Genomic DNA, 21478 nt, shown 5'->3' on the forward strand with positions numbered 1-21478 from the left:
TGATGGGGGTTTCCTGTATTTTCCCGCTGGGAGGTCCCATGGTAACTCTCTCCCTGTGTTGCGGTGGGCCTGTTCCTGTGGGACTCCTCCCTGCCACCCCCTGACCGGCTCTTCACAAACTCATCGGCCAGCCGCCCTGCGTGTCGTGGGTTCTCTGGCTTTTTGTCCACCAACCACAGCCTCAGGTCGGATGGGCACCGTTCATACAGTTGCTCCAGCCCTAGCAGTTTAACCAGGTCCTCCTTCGTCTGGGCCTCATCTGCCCACTTGCTGGCTTAGCCCTCCATGCGGACGGCTAGTTGCAGGTATGAGATCTCAGGGGTTTTATCCTGACTCCGGAACCTCTCCCGGTACATCTCGGGAGTCAGCCCAAACTCACGTATCAGGGCCTTTTTGAATAGTTCATAGTCCCCTTTCTCCGTCTCATCCAGTTGGCGGTACAATGCCACGGATTTGGGGTTCAGTAAGGGGGTGAGGACCCGGAGTCTGTCCGCAGGATCAACCTGGTGCAGCTCGCAGGCCGTCTCAAAGGCATCCAGGAAGTCATCTATGTCCTCCCCCTCCTTACGTGGGGCCAGGATGCACTTGTCAAAGCTCCATGCAGTCCTGGGTCCCCCCTCACTCACCGCAGCCGGGGGCTCGCGGCCCCTTGTCCTCGCCAGCTCCAGTTCATGAAGCCTCTGTCTCTCCCCATGCTGCCTTTGTCTCTCCTCATGCTGCCTGTGTCTCTCATTTTCCTCCCATTTATGTTGCCTCTGTTTCTCACGATCCTCCCGTTCATGCTGTCTCTGTCGTTCACGATCCTCCAGCTCTCTCAGTTTTAGCTCTTTCTCCCATTCCAGCCCATTCCGCTCCACGGATGCCACGTGTGGCCGGGAGGGTCCCCTGCTGGCCGGTGAGCTTCTCCGGGAGGGTCCCCTGCTGGCCGGGGGGGTCACAGCGCCCTCGGCATTTGCTGGGCTCCTCCCCGCCCTTCCCCTAGGCATAGGAAGGAGGGGTCTCGGGAAGCCCTCAGCAGCCGGCTGACCACTCCCAGCTGGGACAGACACTGGGGCCTGCGCTGCATCTGCCAGGCTGCTTTCCTCAGAGACAGGGATCAGTTCATTGGAGCGATCTCTCTCCTCCAGCTGGGCAATGAGCTGTTCTTTGGTGAGACTCCCAATGCACAGCCCCCTCTGCTTGCACAGCTCCACCAGGTCGCTCTTAAGCCGCTTGGCATACATCTTTCTGCTGGCCACTCACAGGCCTGGGTGCTCACCGCTCCCCACAGTTTCCAGGGAGACCCCTAGTGTGACAGCCCTTCTCGAGGTCACCACCTCTCTGCCAGGGTCGAGCTGCAGACTCCTCCGCCCCTGGGACCGCTCGCTGCAATCCCCCGGGGGACCCTGTTACTGCAAAAGTCCTTCTCGCTGGTCACACACTCCCAGGGGTGATAACCGTCTCTCTCTGACTCTTCAGCACGCCTGGTCCCCGTCAATCCCCTTTCGTTTTACTGCTCCCCAGTCACTTACTGCAGGAGGCGCCGTCCACGGGGTGCAGTAGATCCCACCTCTGCCACCAGTTGTCACGGAGTGTGGGGGGACACAGGGCCCTGCACCCCCAGCTTCCTGCGATCCACCATGACTCTCAGCCAGCCAGTAAAGCAGAAGGTTTATTTAGACAACAGGAATACAGTCCAAGACAGGTCTTGCAGGCGCAGACAACAGGACCCCCTCAGTTAGGTCCATCTTGGGGTCCCTGGGCACCCTAGCCCCCCTGGGAGGTCAGAGCCCCGTCTGCCTCCCAGCTATGTCTCTAGCCAGCTCCTCCAGAACTTCCTCCCTTTGTTCCCTTTTCCCAGGCTCCGGTGTCACCTGGCCTGGCCTTTAACACCTTCCTGGGTTCTCATGTTACATGCTCAGGTATTCTCTGTCAGCCAGTCTCCCATCCCCCAATGCAGACTATCCTAGCCACACTCCCCTGTCAGCATTCACAGACCACAGTAAGAACAGTCCCAGTTCGTCACACTCAGCACACAGGGCTGTTCACAGACAACTGCTTGGAAATTGGGGTAGCTTCCTCCATACGCAAGTCAATACCCCGACAGACACAGGCACATTTCCTTCATGGTCACACTTCTCCACACAGGTAAGAGGTAAGGTATAGGGACACTCATCTTCCGCTCTCCTTGCCTTCCCAAGCTGCAGACTAGATAAAGCCATCAGCTCACAAGGCTGCCTTGGCTCATTCAAAATCTCCTTGTTCTCCTCTCCCTTGTCTTGATCTAATTCCAGTTTTACTTCTGAGACATTAGACAGACATTCAGAAACTTCATTCACAGACAAACAGCCCTTCTCCTCAGACAAACATTTGGAGAAACCCTCCGCAGGCAAATAATTTCCCATAACAGACACAGGTTTAAGATCATTCCTTTTCTGTGACTGGTTACCTGGACTGAACAAAGCTTTAATATTTTTCCTAATCAAAAGATTCTTAGGCAATAACTTCCTTACACCAGCTATAACGTCATGCTGAGCACCATTCCATTCAAGGTGGATTCTGGCTAAAGGCACACGTACAGTAAACTCATAGAGGACTACAACATTCACACTCTGATTTGGTAAATAATCTTCCTCTTTGACAAGGTCTGCTTTAACAAGAGTGATGTTAGAAGCCATAATTTGCCCTAAACAGCTTTTACCATTGACTTTTACATTCTCTGTGAATTTTTCATTACCACTCCCATACATAGCATTGGCACAATTTATGGAGTCACCTCCTACTGAAGTCACAGTAACAGCATTTACATAAAAGGTGGCCGTGTTGGGGTACATTTGGTTACATCCAGACAACTGCTCAGAGTTATACAACATACCAATATTGTTAGAAACTGGACTTTCAAGAGGATACAATTTCAGTTGTTCTTCCCTTGCTTTTTTCACTTGCAGCTGAAGTCTGGCCATGTCCTGTTGCATCTGGTGAGTCTCCTGTTGCATTTGGTGAGCTTTCTCCTCAGCAGGGCCAGCTCCAGGCACCAGCTTGGCAAGCAGGTGCTTGGGGCGGCCACTCCGGAGAGGGGCGGCAGGTCCAGGTATTTGGCGGCAATTCGGCGGACGGTCCCTCACTCCCGCTCCGAGCGAAGGACCTTCCGCTGAATTGCTGCTGCAGATCGCGATCGCAGCTTTTTTTTTTTTTTTTTTGGCTGCTTGGGGCGGCCAAAACCCTGGAGCCGGCCCTGCTCCTCAGCAGCCAGGAGCTCCAGATCCCCTTACGAGCTCTTGCTTCTCTTTTAGCAGCTTCTTTTTCCAATTCAGCATTCCTTTCCTTAGCTTCTTTCTCCAGCTGGGCCAAGGCTTGCTTCTCTATAATCTGAATTTCTGCCAGCTTTTGTTCATGTTCAAACTGCACGCTGTCTCTCAGGGCTTGCAGTTTCTTTGCTTCTTCAGCTTCTGTAGTATCAGGTAAGGGCTGTGCTCCTGCCTCCTGCTCACTGGCCATTAACAGATCTCTCAGTTCTTGATTTGTAACTTTCTTTCTAAAGCTTACTCCCTTTTCTAAACACAAATCTTTCAGGGCTTTTTTGTCAAGGCCCTCATATGCTCTTTGCTCACCCATTGCAACTGCTCTTTAACCAACCAAATTCTCAATACCAAAATTCAAATTTGGATAGTGTGGGGTTTTGACCCAAAGCTTAATTGACCCAGTTCTGTGGATCCAAGCAGACTACGCCACTGTAACGATGCTGGTTCATTCTGGTGGGACCCAACGGAGAGTGCCAATTCAGGACAAATTGCTTAAAGCAGGGCAGTTACAACCCAAGGCTGGGGTTTCTATGCACACCAAGGCAAACCAAACCAGCCAAACAGAGAGGATTTTAGTTTTACACCACTGGCTAACCACAAGTCACACAATTTCCGTAGATACTCCAGTTTGCCAGTATCACCACCAGTGCCACTTGTTATGGGGACAAATGGTTATGAAAACCAATACACCAGTAAAAGAAAAAAGATTCTCCCAATCCCAAAGGACCAAACCACAGACCAAGGTCAATATATGTCAGATCTTACCCACAAATCACACTGTTGCCAATCCTTTAGAATTTAAAATCTAAAGGTTTATTCATAAAAGGAAAAAAGATATAGATGAGAGCTCGAATTGGTTAAATGGAATCAATTACATACAGTAATGGCAAAGTTCTTGGTTCAGGATTCTAGCAGTGATAAAATAAACTGCAGGTTTAAATCAAGTCTCTGGAGTACATCCACAGCTGGGATGGGTCATTTAGTCCTTTCTTTAGACTAGAGCTTCAGTTTGTAGCAAAGTCCCTCCAGAGGCATGAAGCAGGACTGAAGACAAGATGGAGGAGCTGCAGAAGTCTTTTATCATGTGGCCTCTCTTTCTTTGTTTCAAAGACAAGCATTGGGGCACATGGCAAGAAAAAACCTTACAGTTCTGTCCATAGCCATGTCCCTGCACACCTTGTGAGTCACAAGGTATATCCGCCTTCCCTCAATGGGTCAATTGTATAGCTGATGGTCCTTAATGGGCCATCAAGCAGGCTAGGCAGAGCTGACATCAACTTGTCTGGGATGTCACCCAGAAGCATAGCACATGTTTAAAATACAGACAGTATAAAGCCAATATTCATAACTTCAGCTACAAAAATGATACACATATGGACAGCATAATCATAACCAGCAAACCATAACGTCTCCATAGACCCCTTACATGACAACCTTTATACAATATTTGCTGCAAATATATAAAAGTGGTCGCACCAGTGATCTATACAGTTACAGATTATGTCAATGACGTCACAGCTCCATAACTGCTTTGGTGCTGCAAACAGCTGCAAAATGTCCATATTTCATGTAAATATTACATCGTGTGTCTCTGGCTGGGACATGCATCATCTCTTGGGCTAGGACATTTTCCTTGTGCATGTAGGCCAGGATTTGTTCCTCTTAGTTTGGGTGTTTATCCTCTGGCCTCAGGGGTATTATGATAATAAGCTTTAATAAGCTTCAAGTATCTGTTTAAACTTTCTAAGAATAAAGCTACACTAAAGCGTTTACAGCAGTGGATCTGCAGTGATGCAGTGGTGCTGCTGTAAGCTCTCTAATGTAACCACTCTGAGCTGACGGAAGAGCTCTCCAGTTGGCTTAACTACTCCAGCCCCGTGAGTGGCAGTAGATATGTCAGTGGGAGAGCTTCTTCCGCCCACATAGCGCTGTTCATACCAGTGCTTAGGTTGGTGAAACTTACATCGCTTGGAGGGTGGCTTTTTCAGACAACTGAGTGATATAAGTTCTACCACAGCAAGTGCTAGTGTAGACATAGCCAAAGCTAGTTTCACATTTTTCAAGTTGTTCCTGCCGTTTGTTCTGTTGTTGGACTAATTCAGACTGGTTTGCTATTTGAATAATGGTGGCTAGAGTTAAATCTCTCTTCAGTTGTAGCTTCTGTGAAAGGATTTTTATCTGTTAACCCAACAACCAGCTTGTCTGTGATATTTTCAAACTTTGCATTCCCAAAATCACAGTTTTCAGCCTATATATGCCGAGTGCTTATAAAACATTGAAAACTTTCCCCTGGTTCTTGAGTTCTCTGGTGAAAACAAGCTCTTCCATAAGCAGCATTTTTCTGAGATATAAAGTATGCATCAAACATAGGCAGACCCCTTTCATAGTCACCTTTGTGACTGTCTTCAGTAATGTGAAAAGATTTAAAGATATGCTCTGCCTCCTTCCCATAGCCGACATTAAAGAAGATCCCTGCATCTCTCCAGTGCCTTTGTGCAGCTTGGCAGCAATGTGAAATCTTGTTTCCAATGTGTCCATGGTGAAGTTTGTGAAAGCTGAAGTTCTCTGGGGCACTGAAGAATGGCCATGGTGATGAGATCCTGCAAAATTTGTAGCTTTGTTCTTTCTATTTTTGTTCTCAGTTTACTCCTGACACCATCGTGTTCTTCTGTACCAGACATGGACTGGTCACAGAGCTTGCTTTTACATACCACAATCCTTTAATGCTCTGCCAGATATGGCTGAGGTTAGCTTTAAAAAAGGTATTTTACACACATCGCCACCTAGTGGTTGAGCGGTATAATACAGTTTAGCACTCCATTACTCAACATGTGGGGATGTCACACTCCAGGTCGAGGGGAAGCCAGGCCTGAGGGTAGGGTGACCAGATGTCCTGATTTTATAGGCACAGTCCTGATTTTTGGGTCTTTTTCTTATAGCGGCTCCTATGATCCCCCACCCAATCCCGATTTTTCACATTTGCTGTCTGGTCACCCTACCTCAGGGGAGCAGAGTGTGGGGTCCTTCAGTGGTGCAGGCAGTGTGAAAGCAGGTGGCTTGGTTTGGAAGGGCTGGTGCAGTGTCACTGGTTCTGATGTCGCTCACCAGGTCTTGTCTTTTGCTGGCTACTTAGGGCTCTTCTGCACTGGAAACATTACAGTGGCACAGTGACAGCTCTGCAGCTACAGTGCTTCTGTGTAGATGCGACTGACGCCGACAGGAGTGGCAGGAGGGTCAATCCACCTCCCTGAGAGGCAGTAGAGAGGTCACTGAAATACAACATGCAGCTGAGTCTTTTCTCTCAGTGCATCAACAGATGCCAGGGGAGAGCTCACTCAGGCCACTGCTTACATGAGCCAGTGTTTGGAGATCCCCAAGGTGTCCAGCCATGGAGACAGAGACTTACCTCATCTCTTTGCTTTCTTTCAGCTTCCATGACAGGATTCCCCATGATAGGTAAATACAAACATAGGCAGAGGGTGTGGGGGTCTGTCCATATGTGTGGGGTGCATGCTGCAGTGTGCAGCTCTCTCATAAATTGGGGTGAGGAAGGGCAGAGTTAAGGCTATTTAATCTAGTCATTCAAGTGTAGGACCTGGGTTCAAATCCTGCCTCCTCCAGACTCACCCCATGGTCTCAGCCCATCACTTCCTCAGTTTCCCCACCAGTGAATTGTTAACAAAGCAGGCTGTGTAGCAGAGTGAACAGAGCATAGGGCATTCTGGCTGTTGGGTACCTGTGGAAATGCCCCAGCTATTCAGCGTCTCAAGGTCTCACCCTTGCCCAGTAAGGCCGATTGAAATTTGGGCTCTGGCAGTGGCTGGCTGAGCCACGTCAGTCTGGGGTGACCCCAGATTTACCCTGTTTACCTACACTGGGGCACCCTGATGCTAGCTGGGGCCTGCCGGAGGTGGGGGTGGGGTACCAGGAGCTGGGCTACTGAGGTGCCGTCGCCACAGGAGGCCCTCAGTTCAGCACGGGGCGAGCCCTGTCTGTCTGGGGAATATAGAGGAGCCGAGTCAGCCCCAGTCAGGGCCAGTGGAGGCTTTGGGGGAGCAAAACTACAGCCCTGTGAGGTTGCTGCTGTTGGCTCATGGTCAGGCAGGGGCATCGGGCCACAGACGGGGAGGGAGCCCAGGCAGGGGCAAAGGGCATTTCAGTCTCCTGACCAGTTATGCCCTTTGTCCCTCGCCTGGGAGCCGCTCAGACTGAGGGCTGGCCTGGCCTGCACACACCTGTCCTGTCATGGAGGGGAATTAACCCCAGCACCTCATTTCACATTTTGGGCATCAGAGAGCTGCAATGGATGTGACTTCCACTCATTACCAGCTTGGACCCAGGGCCCCAGACGTGAAAGCTCAGTGCCTGTTCCCCGCACGCCAGCCATTGCCCCTGCCCGAGCTGGGACCAAACTGGCACTGGTGCCATCCGGGGGAAAAGCCACAGGTCTCCTTCCCCCAGTGTATTGCGTCAGCTCATCCCCCTCGCACAGACTGTACTGGAGCCAGCATCTGCTGGGGGGAAAGACCCTGTGTCCCATTCTCCATCCCACAACTCAGCTATTCCCCCCTGCCTGTGGCTAGATCACAGCTGGTGACCTCGAGAGGGGACCCCCCAGTGTCCTATTCTCAGCCCCCCTGAGCCAGACAGTCTGCCACATTGGAACTGAAAGGGAGCCAGAATAAACAATAGGGAATAAGCCCCGTATTCCTTTCCTCTAGTCCATCCCTGAGTGTTTATTCCCTTGGGGTATTTGCAGATGCAGGCCTCTCAGAACTTGCTCATCTGCGACTGGTGAACGGCCCGAGTCGCTGCGCTGGGAGAGTCGAGGTGCTTCACAACCAGCTGTGGGGAACCGTGTGTGATGACTTCTGGGATTTAACGGAGGCCATAGTCGTGTGCAGGCATCTGGGCTGTGGGACGGCATTATCAGCCCCACGTCGGTCTCGGTTTGGACAGGGAGCTGACCGTATCTGGCTGGATGAAGTTTACTGCATAGGGAGAGAAGCTGCCCTCTCTGAATGCTGGGCTCCACCTTGGGGAGAGCATAACTGTACCAGCAGACAAGATGCCGGTGTTGTGTGCTCAGGTAACCTTCTCCCACCACCGTGCGCGTTGCAGGGAGGAGAGTGGGAAGCTCATTACGGGGATTGCCCCTTCTCAGCCAGTGCTGACCCCAGCATGGTGCTTGGGGCCTGTGCTTCAGTCAACAATATGGCGGTTCCAATAGGGAGCACTCTCCTCTCAGTCTGTGCTGACCCCAATTCCCCTGTGCGGTTCTACGGGCCTGTGCTGCAGGGAATGGTGTGGGGGCTCAGTAGGGGACGCTCACACTTTCCCCTTGAAGTCAGTGCTGGCACCAGTGCCCTAGTGCAATGCCAAAGGGCCTGTGCTGGAGGTAAGGGGACGGGGTGGCAGTAGGGGGTGCTCTCCCTTTGCAGTTGTGCTGACACCAATGCCCTAGTGTGGAGCTATGGGCCCCTGGCATGAGGAAGCCTTGTCTGTGCCCTCTGGGGTTCAGCTCCCCGACTCTCCTGGCCACAGGCCACACAAGCCGTGCCCTTGAGGCCTCATAGTGTGGCCCCTCTCCAGGTTGGCAATAGGCAGATTCCACCCCTAGCCCTCCAAACATCCCCCTGCAGCACCCAATCCCTGTCCCACTAGGCATTCACAGCAGTCACAGATCTGCTGCTCCCAAAGGAACAGGGCCCCCAGCTGACCAGCTCCACCTCCCATCTCTGCCCCAATCAACACACAGCTCTATATACCTTCATAGTCACACCAAGGACAAGTGATTTCACAGAGTGTAGAGATTCGAGGGGTACCAAGGAGAAGGGTTGGAAAGAAATGGTTCCATGGCCAATAAAATCATACCACGCTGACTAGCACCTAGACTCATTGAACGAGATACTTTTCTGTCTGGTCGATCAACGCTCACCCCACAGTCCTTCCAGGGTTTTACTCCAGCCTTGGCTATGATCTCCGGTTCCTGAGACAAACACTGTCAGCTGCCTCCTGGGTGAAAGGGAGCTCTTGTCCCTTCTCTTTCTTTGTAGGTACAGACCATTGTCTTTTCCCACAGGAGGTCTCTCTTTGGAGACTTGTACTGAGAGTCCTTTGTCTTTCTAAATTCTCAGGCCCCCACTGGGCCCAGACAGTGAATACAGCCTGTCTCCAGCTGTGCTTTGTTCTATGTGCTGATTGGCGCAACCGAAGGGATTGCCATGGCGCAGGTGACAAGCTTCACTTCAGCACTTCTAGAGCATCATATTCTACATTTTACATCTTTCTTCAACTATGTCCCATACAAACATCTTGCCCCCATTAGGGCAACGATTGGGCTGCTGGCTCTTGGTAGAGACCTCACATGACACCGCTGATAAGGTATTGTGCATATATCTCACCCAGGGGATCCTTGTAAAACTCTAGGCATCCCTGTGCCCTCTGCCAATTGGTGTTTAGTTATCTCTGGGCCAGACCCCTACGGAACAATGGGACCTGGGTAACTGCAGCTTCCACTGGTTGGATTTGCTGTCAATGGAGCCTGCAGCTGCTCACACAAACTAAAAATCCAGGGCCAATTTCTCAAGAGTCCAGTTCCTAAGCACTGTGTTCCGGCGGATTTGCATCTCAGGAAATTAGCCCTGAACGTGTAACTTCCCCAACAGCTGGACACAGGAGATGCAATTCTTCCTCACTTCCTGTCCTACACAGCCTACATATTTCCCTGTCCCGTTTCTCAGCAGCCCTGTCCTACCCCAGAAGTGGCTGCATGTCAGTGGGGGGAGTCTTCTTCTTTTGTGTATGTCACAAGTCGATATCTATGTAACCCTTGTGCCAGTGGTGTTGGAAGCGATCAGGGCTGGCTTCAATAACTAGGGGTTCCTTTCCAGCAATATAACAGATCCCGCTTGAGCATCCACCCAGTAACCTGGGCAATTACACTGCACCCCCTGGGTGCTTCTACGAGGCAAAGTTTCCCCTCTCGCAAGCACAGAGTCTCAGCGCAGAAAAGAAACTTTTTAATAAAAGGAGGGAAGGCCCCCGGCATTAACTTGGGAAAACGCCACAAACAGGATTTATAAACATAAAACCACGAGCAAAACACCTCCCCCAGAGTATGTTGGGCAGTGTCTTTTGCTTCAGGTTCTTGAGTCGAGCAACCAAACGTCCCTTTAAGGTGCCGTTCCCTTCTCCCTCCACCGCACCCCACTCACAGTGGTTGTCCTTGGTTAGTGAAGACCCAGAGTTCAGAGGTGCACCTGTGTGACTGCACCTCCCACCATGGGGGCGGGGAGGAGAGCGCCTGGCTCGCTCTGCTGTCTGGGTGCTGGCTCTGCTGGCAGCTGCCTGCCAGCCACTCACCACTCTGCTCACCCTCACCTTCTGCTGCCCCCGGCCGCTCTACTGTGACCTCTGCAGGTCGCTCTCTTGAAGCTCCACCCAGCTCTCAGTGACTGTCAGCTCTTAGTGGGGAAACCTCAGTGCTGAAGCAGCTGGGCAGAAACACTGTCTCACAGCAGGTGATTTCAGCTCTAGTGATCACTGAAACAAAAAAGACTCCTAATGGAGCCTTAATTAACTCTATCTTTCAAGAGTGGTGAGGGGCAGATTAAATCATGTCTACACCTCTCACATAGAGCCGCTGCCCCTCAGATGGAACACCCATCTCCACCCCCTCTCACTGTTGATGGGGTCTGGTATCTGAGCCCCCTGGTTAGTGAGTTCAGTTCAGTTGTGGGTGACCCCCTCAGTCAGACCAGATTAAACCCAGTTCTGCTGCCCTTTACTGAGACAATCAGGACAACAACATTTCACTACCCCTGCATTTAAGTACTACAGTGATTTGTAACCCAGGCCCAGCCAACACAGCTCTGTCTGCTGGATACCTGGGCACAGTGGGAGTGTTCATGTAAATTAAGTCTGATCCTGAAGTCTTTTCCCTTGCCTAGCTCATCACTATCTGTCAGGGGAGAGCTCATTCCGACCATGCTTACCTCAAGCTTGTTCAGCCACCTGACTGTGCATCCTTGAGGTACAGACTTCTAATGATACTTTTCTCCTCCACCACATGTGACTGTCTCTATTGCTGCCCCACAGGCACACTGAGAAGATTAGGCTAAGTCAAATCTCTGCATTGCAGCAGTCCCTCTGGCCAGTCCACTGAGGGGCCCATTAAGCCTCGTCCAGGATCTATACCCCAGTTTGCAAATAGGCAGATACAAGTTAGGGGTTCTGAAAGTCCATCAGCACACCAGTCTCTCTATCCCAGAGTTTCTGCCCCTCTGTGAGAACACAGCCATCAGCCCAGTTATGTCATCATTCATCCAAGACTGGTACTGGGCTGGCAGCACTAGACACGAGTGCAGCAATGGCTGCCACAAAAAGATGTTGTGAAGTCAGTCATGGCAAGTCAGTGAGAGAAGTAGGTCAGACTGCCGTCCAGCCTGCCTAATTAGGTGACAGCTGGCTGGGAGGGTAGTGAACAAACTTCAACGTTGGTGACGTGATTAGCCTGCTCAATGGTAGGGAGCCACTGACAGGCAGTGGCTGTGTGCAGAGACCGGTCAGATCCATTGGCGGGAGGTGCTACGTTCCCCAGTGACATGAGAGATCAGATGCACAGGAACCTCTCTGAGTGTTTATTCCCTTGGGTGTTTGCAGGCTCCAACGTCTCAGAAGTGGCTCAGCTCCGATTGGTGAACGGTTCAAGTCACTGCACTGGGAGAGTCGAGGTGTTTTATAACAAGAAGTGGGGAACCGTGTGTGATGACAGCTGGGACATAACTGATGCTGGAGTTGCATGCAGGCAGCTGGGCTGTGGGATGGCGTTATCAGCCCCAGAAGGGGCTCGATTTGGGCGAGGATCAGACCACATTTGGCTGGATAATGTCAACTGCACAGGGACAGAAGTTGCCCTCTCCCAATGCAGGGCTAGGCCTTGGGGAGACAATAACTGTACCCATGGAGAAGATGCTGGTGTTGTGTGCTCAGGTAAGTTGCATCCATCACGTCACTGTGTGTGGTGCAGGGATTGGGCTGGGAAGCTTTCAGCACAGACTCAGCTCTCCTGTCTGAGTCAACTCTGACCCCAGTTCCCCAGCATGGTGCTAAGGGCCTGTACTGCAGGGAGCCAGTTCGGGGTCACAGTAAGTGTTGCTCTTCCCATGGTGTCAGTGCTGACCCCAGTTCCCCCACACAGTTCTTCAATAGGTTGCTGTATCTGTGCTTCAGTCTGACCGGATGTAGATACACTACTTGAACCTTCAGATGACATGTTGATATATTCTTGGTTCTTGATGTGTTCTTCACTTTGGTTGGTTTTTGAGGCCTTTGAATGGAAAAATTGTTGCATTGTTTTTTGTCTTTTCATTTTCACTTTGACCTGCAACATACAAAAGAGATATCAATAAATTAAATGTTTTGTTAGGATAATGCAAATTTAACTTTAGGATAATGCAAAGCACACCAAAACACATAACAGTTTCAGATTTCTAAACAAATGTAATTTTTTTTAATTAATTTAAATTGACTTTTGAAAAGTAAGCCATCATGGGATAAGAGGGAAGTCCTCTCATGGATCAGTAACTGGTTAAAAGATGGGAAACAAAGGGTAGGAATAAATTATTAGTTTTCAGAATGGAGAGAGATAAATAGTGCTATCCCTGAGGGGTTGTCAGTACTGGGACCATTACTGTTCAACATATTCATAAATGATCTGGAAAAATGGGTAAACAGTGAGGTGGCAAAATTTGCAGATGATACAAAACTGTTCAAGATAGTTATGTTCAAAGCAGACTGTGAAGAGCTACAAAGGGATCTCACAAAACTGGTTGACTAGGCAACAAAATAGCAGATGAAATTCAATATAAGGAAAATATAATGCAAAGTAATGCACATTGGAAAACATAATCACAACTATACATACCAAATCGTGGGGTCTAAATTAGCTGTTAATACTCAAGAAAGAGATGTTGGAGTCATTGTGGATGGTTCTCTGAAAATATCCACTCAATGTGCAGCGGCAGTCAAAAAAACAAACAGAATGTTGGGAATCAAGAAAGGGATAGATAAGAAAGAAAATATCATATTGCCTCTATATAAATCCATGGTATGTGCACACCTTGAATGCTGTGTGCAGATCTGGTCACTCCATCCCATAAAGATATATTGAAATTGGAAAAGGTATAGAGATTGGCAACTAAAATTATTAGGGGTATGAAACAGGAGGAGAGATTAAAATGACTGGGAATTTTCAGATTAGAAAAGAGACAACTAAGGAGGGATATGATAGAGGTCTATCAAATCTTGACTGGTGTGAAGAAAGTGAATAAGGGAGTGTTATTTAATCCTTCACATAACACAAGAACTAGCAGTCACCCAATTAAATTAATAGGCAACAGGTTTAAAAAAAAACAAAAGGAAGTACTTCTTCACACAACATAAAGTCAACCCATGGAACTTTTTGCCAGGGGATGCTGTGAAGACCAAAACTATAACAGGATTAAAAAAGAACTAGATAAATTCCTGGAGACTAGGTCCATCAGTGGCTATTAGCCAGGATGGGGAGGGATGCAACACCATGCTCTGAGGGTATGTCTACACTACGACATTAGATCGAATTAATAGAAGCCGGTTTTATAGAAATCGGTTGTATATAGCCGATTGTGTGTGTCCCCACATAAAATGCTCTAAGTGCATTACGTCGGCGGACCGCGTCCACAGTACCGAGGCTAGCGTCGACTTCCGGCGCATTGCACTATGGGTAGCTACCCCACAGTTCCCGCAGACTCCGGCGCCCATTGGAATTATGGGTTGAGATCGCAATGCCTGAATGATGCAAAACAGTGCCGCGGGGGGTTCTGGGTACATGTCGTCAGGCCCCTCCCCCTCAGTCACAGCAACGGCAGACAATAGATTCGCGCCTTTTTACCTGTGTTACCTGTGCAGACAACATACCACGGCAAGCATGGAGCCCGCTCAGCTCAGCTCACCGTCACCATATGTCATCCGGGTGCCGGCAGACGTGGGACTGCATTGCTACACAGCATCAGCAGCTAACTGCCTTTTGGCGGTAGACGGTGCAGCATGACTGGTAGCCTTCATCGGCGATCTGGGTGCTGGTAGCTGTGGGGCTGGCAGCCGTAGGGCTGCATTGCACCAGCCCCTTACCTTTTGCCTTTTGGCAGTAGATGGTTTATTACGACTGGTAACTGTCCTCGTCGTACAGCAGTGGCTGTCAATCATGGGCACCTGGGCAGACATGCTCTGTCCTATCGAACTGTCTTGACAATGATGGCTATCAGTCGTAGTATACTATTTTCTGCCAAGCGCCCAGTATTTTCTGCTAAGCACCCAGAAGAGGCCGAGGGCGATCTGGGTGCTGGCAGACATGGGGCTGGAAACGTGGGGCTACATTGCTACACAGCAGCAACCCCTTGCCTTTTGGCAGTAGATAGTATATTATGACTGGTATCCGTCATCATCATACTGCAGTGGGTATCAGATTGTGCAATAGGCCTGAAGGCTAACTGCCAAGCGCCCAGTATTTGCTGCCAAGCACCCAGAAAATGCCGAGGGCTATCAGTCATGCTGCACCGTCGTCTTAAGATGTAAAAAATAGATTTGTTCTGTATTCATTTCCTTCCCCCCTCCCTCCGTCAAATCAACGGCCCGCTAAACCCAGGTTTAGAAGTTCAATCTCTGGGGGGGGGGGCATTCTGTGTGACAGTTGTTTGTATTTCTCCCTGATGCACAGCCACCTTTCTTGATTTTAATTCCCAGTACCTGTACGCCATGTCGTCACTCGCCCCTCCCTCCCTCCCTCCCCTGGTCCTTCAGATACTAGTTTCGCGCCTTTTTTCAGACCAGACGCCATAGCTAGCACTGGGATCATGGAGCCCGCTCAGATCACCGCGGCAATTATGAGCACTATGAACACCACGCGCATTGTCCTGGAGTATATGCAGAGCCAGGACATGCCAAAGCAAAACCAGGACCAGCCGAGGAGGAGGCGATTGCAGCGCGGCGACGAGAGTGATGAGGAAATGGACATGGACCTAGACCAAGTCTCAGGCCCCAGCAATGTGGAAATCATGGTGTTCCTGGGGCAGGTTGATGCCGTGGAACGCCGATTCTGGGCCCGGGAAACAAGCACAGACTGGTGGGACCGCATCGTGCTGCAGGTGTGGGACGATTCCCAGTGGCTGCGAAACTTTCGCATGCGTAAGGGCACTTTCATGTAACTTTGTGACTTGCTTTCCCCTGCCCTGAAGCGCCAGAATACCAGGATGAGAGCAGCCCTCACAGTTGAGAAGCGAGTGGCGATAGCCCTGTGGAAGCTTGCAACGTCAGACAGCTACCGGTCAGTCGGGAATCAATTTTGAGTTGGCAAATCTACTGTGGGGGCTGCTGTGATCCAAGTTGCCAGGACAATGAGAGACCTGGTGATATCAAGGGTAGTGACTCTGGGAAACGTGCAGGGCATAGTGGATGGCTTTGCTGCAATGGGATTCCCAAACTGTGGTGGGGCGATAGATGGAACCCATATCCCTATCTTGGCACCGGAGCACCAAGCCATCGAGTACATAAACCGCAAGGGGTACTTTTCAATGCTGCTGCAAGCCCTGGTGGATCACAAGGGATGTTTCACCAACATCAACGTGGGCTGGCCGGGAATGGTACATGATGCTCGCGTGTTCAGGCACTCTCTTCTGTTTCAAAAACTGGAGGAAGGGACTTTCTTCCCGGACCAGAAAATAACCGTTGGGGATGTTGAAATGCCTATCGTGATCCTTGGGGACCCAGCCTACCCCTTAATGCCATGGCTCATGAAGCCATACACAGGCAGCCTGGACAGGAGTCAGGACCTGTTCAACTACAGGCTGAGCAAGTGCCGAATGGTAGTGGAATGTGCATTTGGGCGTTTAAAAGCGCACTGGCGCAGCTTACTGACTCGCTCAGACCTTAGCGAAAAGAATATCCCCATTGTTATTGCTGCTTGCTGTGCACTCCACAATATCTGTGAGAGTAAGGGGGAGACATTTATGGCGGGGTGGGAGGTAGAGGCAAATCTCCTGGCCACTGATTACGCGCAGCCAGACACCAGGTCGGTTAGAGGAGCACAGCAGGGCGCGGTGCGCATCAGAGAAGCTTTGAAAACTAGTTTTGTGACTGGCCAGGCTATGGTGTGAAACTTCTGTTTGTTTCTCCTTGATGAAATCTCCGCCCCCCCACCCACCCGGTTAACTCTACTTCCCTGTAAACCAACCACCCCACCCTCCCCTACCCTCCCCCCTTCAAGCACCACTTGCAGAGGCAATAAAGTCATTGTTACTTCACATTCATGCATTCTTTATTAATTCATCACACAACTAGGGGGATAATTGCAAAGGTAGCCCGGGATGGGTGGGGGAGGAGGGAAGGAAAAGGACACACTGCAGTTTAAAACTTTAAAACTTTAACACTTATTGCTCGGGAAATCATCTAGGGTGGAGTGACTGGGTGGCCGGAGGCCCCCCCACCGTGTTCTTGGGCGTCTGGGTGAGGAGGCAATGGGACTTGGGGAGGAGGGCTGTTGGTTACACAGGGGCTGTAGCAGCCGTCTCTGCTCCTGCTGCCTTTCCTGCAGCTCAACCATACGCTGGAGCATATCAGTTTGATGCTCCAGCAGCCGGAGCATCGACTCTTGCCTTCTGTGTGAAAGCTGACGCCACCTCTCATCTTCAGCCCGCGATTCAGCACGCAACCTCTGCTCTTCAGCCCGCGATTCAGCACGCCACCTCTCCTCTCGCTCATATTGAGCTTTTCTATAATCAGTAATTGACTGCCTCCACACATTCTGCTGTGCTCTGTCAGCGTGGGAGGCAGTCTGTAGTTCTGTAAACATTTCATCACGCGTCCTTCGCTTCCGCTTTCGAATATTCACTAGCCTCTGTGAAGGAGAAACATTTGCAGCTGGTGGAGGAGAAGGGAGAGGTGGTTAAAAAAGATACATTTTTGAGAACAATGGGTACACTCTTTCACGTTAAATTTTGCTGTTCACATCACACAGCACATGTGCTTTCGTTACAAGGTCGCATTTTTCCTCTTATATTGAGGGCCTGCCGGTTTGGTGTGAGAGATCACTCACACAGTGCCAGGCCACAGATTTCAGCTTGCAGGCAGCCATGGTAAGACACAGTCTTTTGGCTTTTTTAACCTTGTTAACATGTGGGGATGGTTTAAAACAGTACTGCTGTCATTAACCATACCAAGCACCCGTTGGGTTGGCCATTTAAAATGGGTTTGCAATGTAAAAGGAGGGGCTGCGGTTTCAGGGTTAACGTGCAGCACAAACCCAACTAATTCCCCTCCCCCACACACTCAATTCTCTGGGATGATCACTTCACCCCTCCCCCCTACCGCGTGGCTAACAGCGGAGAACATTTCTGTTCAGCCGAGCAGGAACGGGCACCTCTGAATGTCCCCTTAATAAAATCACCCCATTTCAACCAGGTGACCGTGAATGATATCACTCTCCTGAGGATAACAAAGAGCGATAAGGAATGGATGTTGTCTGCATGCCAGCAAACACCGGGACCATACGCTGCCATGCTTTGTTATGCAATGATTCCAGACTACGTGCTACTGGCCTGGCGTGGTAAAGTGTCCTACCATGGCGGACGGGATAAGGCAGCCCTCCCCAGAAACCTTTTGCAAAGGCTTTGGGAGTACATGAAGGAGAGCTTTCTGGAGATGTCCCTGGAGGATTTCCGCTCCATCCCCATACACGTTAACAGACTTTTCCAGTAGCTGTACTGGCCGCGATTGCCAGGGCAAATTAATCATTAATAATTAAACACGCTTGTTTTTAAACCACGTGTAATATTTACAAAGGTACACTCACCAGAGGTCCCCTGTGTGCCCACAGGGTGTTGGGTGAGTTCGGGGGTTACTGGTTCCAGGTCCAGGGTGATAAACATATCCTGGCTGTTGGGGAAACCGGTTTCTCCGCTTCCTTGCTGCTGTGAGCTATTTACATTATCTTCATCCTCATCTTCCTCATACCCCGAACCCGCTTCCTTGTGTGTTTCTCCAGTGAGGGACTCATAGCACACGGTTGGGGTAGTGGTGGCTGCACCCCCTAGAATGGCATGCAGCTCCGCGTAGAAGCGGCATGTTTGCGGCTCAGCCCCGGACCTTCCGTTTGCTTCTCTGGCTTTGTGGTAGGCTTGCCTTAGCTCCTTAATTTTCACGCGGCACTGCTGTGCGTCCCTGTTATGGCCTCTGTCCTTCATGGCCTTGGAGACCTTTTCTAATATTTTGCCATTTCGTTTACTGCTTCGGAGTTCGGCCAGCACTGATTCATCTCCCCATATGGCGAGCAGATCCCGTACCTCCCGTTCTGTCCATGCTGGAGCTCTTTTGCGATCCTGGGACTCCATCACGGTTACCTGTGCTGATGAGCTCTGCGTGGTCACCTGTGCTCTCCACGCTCAGCAAACAGGAAATGAAATTCAAACGTTCGCGGGGCTTTTCCTGTCTACCTGGCCAGTGCATCTGAGTTGAGAGTGCTGTCCAGAGTGGTCACAATGAAGCACTGTGGGATAGCTCCCGGAGGCCAATAACGTCGAATTCCGTCCACACTAACCCAATTCCGACCCCCTAAGGCCGATTTTATCGCTAATTCCCTCGTCGGTGGTGGAGTAAAGAAACCGGTTTAAAGGGCCCTTTAAGTCGAAAGAAAGGGCTTCATCGTGTGAACGTGTCCAGGCTAAATTTGATTTAACGCGGCTAAAGTCGACCTAAACTCGTAGTGTAGACCAGGCCTGAGTGTCCCTAGCCTGTTTGCCAGAAGCTGAGAATGGGCAACAGGGGATGGATCACTTGATAGTTACCTGTTCTGTTCATTCCCTCTGAAGCACCTGGCCTTGACCACTGTCGGAAGGCAGCATCCTGGGTTATATGGACCATTGGTATGACCCAGTATGGCCATTCGTATGTAAAAATTAATTATAATAATAAAAGTGTTTAGTACAGAAACTCCCCAACATAATGACCTCTCAAGAGAGCAACGATATGAGATAACCCTGGCAAATAATGCATTTTAAAAATCTTGGCCTACTAGGAAACATATTTATATAAGTTTCCATTTCCAGTCACAAATCTAGCATTCTGGAGCAAAGTCACTAAAATATAGTCCAACAAACAAATGTTTATTTAATGTGCCCCTCACTTTTTCCTCCACTGCACCCCACTCACCGGTGTTGTCTTGGTCAGTGGAGACTCAGAGTTCAGAGTTGCTTTCACATGAGTTCACCTCCCAGTTGGGGGGCAAGAAGGCATCTTGCTCGTTCCTCCAGCTGCTCACTGTTCACTCTGGCCACTGTTGTGCATTGTGCCACTATTCACTCCATCACTCTGTTGCCAATGGCCCTGCTCCGTCACCTTTTGCTGCCACCTGCCACTGTGACCTCTGTGAGTTGGTCTCTTGAGGTTCCACCCAGCTCTCAGTGATTTCAGCTAAGCTCTTAGTGGGGGAACCTCACTGCTAGTGCAGGCTGGGCCGTCTCTTCCACAGAAACATTGTCCCCACAGCAATAGTGTCCCCACAGCAGGTCTAAGCACTTAGACCTGATTATCAGTGATTTCAGCTGTAGTGGTCACTTAACAAAAGAAAAGACTATCTATGGATCCTAATCAGCTCTGTCTTTAAACAGTGGAGAGGGGAGGTCAAATAATACTTGTGACTCAGACAGACCCTCAAGCAAAACACCTGTCCCCACCCTCTCTCTTGATGCCCTCAATCAGCACAGGCTAAGTACAGTTCTACTGCCCTTTACTCATACAATAAGAACAACAACATTTCATTACGCCACTGCATTCAAGTGATTTGTAACCCAACCCCAGCCAAAATCTATCACTTGGGCAACACAGCTCTATTTGCTGGATACCTAGGTAGATTAGGTGTGAACGTAAATACAATCTGGTCCTGAAGCCTTTCCCCCCAGCTCCTAACTCATCACTAGCTGTCAGGAAGAGCTCAGTTAGATTTTGCGTACAAATCATCATTTGACATTATTAGGTTGGCCAACATCACGGAAATGAATGCACTGACATTGTCATAAAAAACAAACAGCTGTATAAGGAAGCTAGTCTGTGTTCATACTCTTCAAATCTATTATACTTTTTCAGATACACACATTTTATCATACACTGTATATGCTTTTAAAGTGTGTATTAATGTTTCAATTTCAAATCAAATTTCCAAACACTCACTAAATTGGCAACACTGCACGTAACAAGTTCACAAAACTGGGGCAAGGGGTGTTGGGGAAATTCAGAGGGGGTGTAGGGAAATCCCTGCCCCAAGGTCACTAGTGATTAGATGCACAGGAACCTCCCTGAATGTTTATTCTCTTGGGGCATTTGCGGATTCAGGCATTTCAGAGCAGATTCCAATCCGACTGGTGAATGGCCCAAGTCACTGTGCTGGGAGAGTCGAGGTGCTTCACAACCAGCAGTGGGGAACCGTATGTGATGGCAACTGGGACATAATTGATGCTGGAGTCGTGTGCAGGCAGCTGGGCTTTGGGACGGCGTTATCAGCCCCAGGAGGGGCTCGATTTGGGCAAGGATCTGACCGTATCTGGCTGGATGACGTCAGCTGCACAGGGACAGAAGCTGCCCTCTCCGATTGCAGGGCTAGGCCTTGGGGAGACAATCACTGTAACCACGGAAAAGATGCCAGTGTTGTGTGCTCAGGTAACCCTCCATGATGTTACTGTGGGTGGTGCAGGTATCAGGCTGGGAAGCTTTCAGCACAGACCCTGCTCCCCTGTCTGAGCCAGCACTGACTCCAATGTCCCAGCATGGTGCTAAGGGCCTGTCCTGCAGGGAACCTATTGGGGGTCACAGTAAGTGTAGTTCTTCCCATGGTGTCAGTGCCGACCCTATATCCCCTCCACAGTTCTACATGCCTGTGCTGCAGGGAGTGGGATGGGGGCTCAGTAGGGGACACTCTCCCCTTGCAGTCAGTGTTGGCCCCAGTGCCCCAGCACAGAATTTAGCAGGTCTAAGCACTTAGACCTGATTATCAGTGATTTCAGCTGTAGTGATCACTTAACAAAACAAAAGACAATCTATGGAGCCTAATCAGCTCTGTCTTTAAACAGTGGAGAGGGGAGGTCAAATAATACTTGTGACTCAGGCAGACC

The 21478-nt window shown here is 50.0% G+C and overlaps 1 protein-coding gene across 1 annotated transcript in view; it reads left to right on the top strand.

Moving 5' to 3' along the window:
* Positions 1–21478, top strand: part of LOC135892976 (uncharacterized) — a gene marked incomplete at its 5' end in the record, with an annotated part of 270703 nt that overhangs the window by 241993 nt on the left and 7232 nt on the right. Inside the window, 4 exon segments of the mRNA XM_065420759.1 lie at positions 8041–8370; positions 11946–12275; positions 13911–13916; positions 20703–21026. Of these exon segments, the coding sequence (XP_065276831.1) occupies positions 8041–8370; positions 11946–12275; positions 13911–13916; positions 20703–21026 (990 nt within the window).

The sequence above is a fragment of the Emys orbicularis genome, chromosome 21 (genome assembly GCF_028017835.1).
Source record: "Emys orbicularis isolate rEmyOrb1 chromosome 21, rEmyOrb1.hap1, whole genome shotgun sequence".
NCBI classification, from domain to species: Eukaryota; Metazoa; Chordata; order Testudines; family Emydidae; genus Emys; species Emys orbicularis.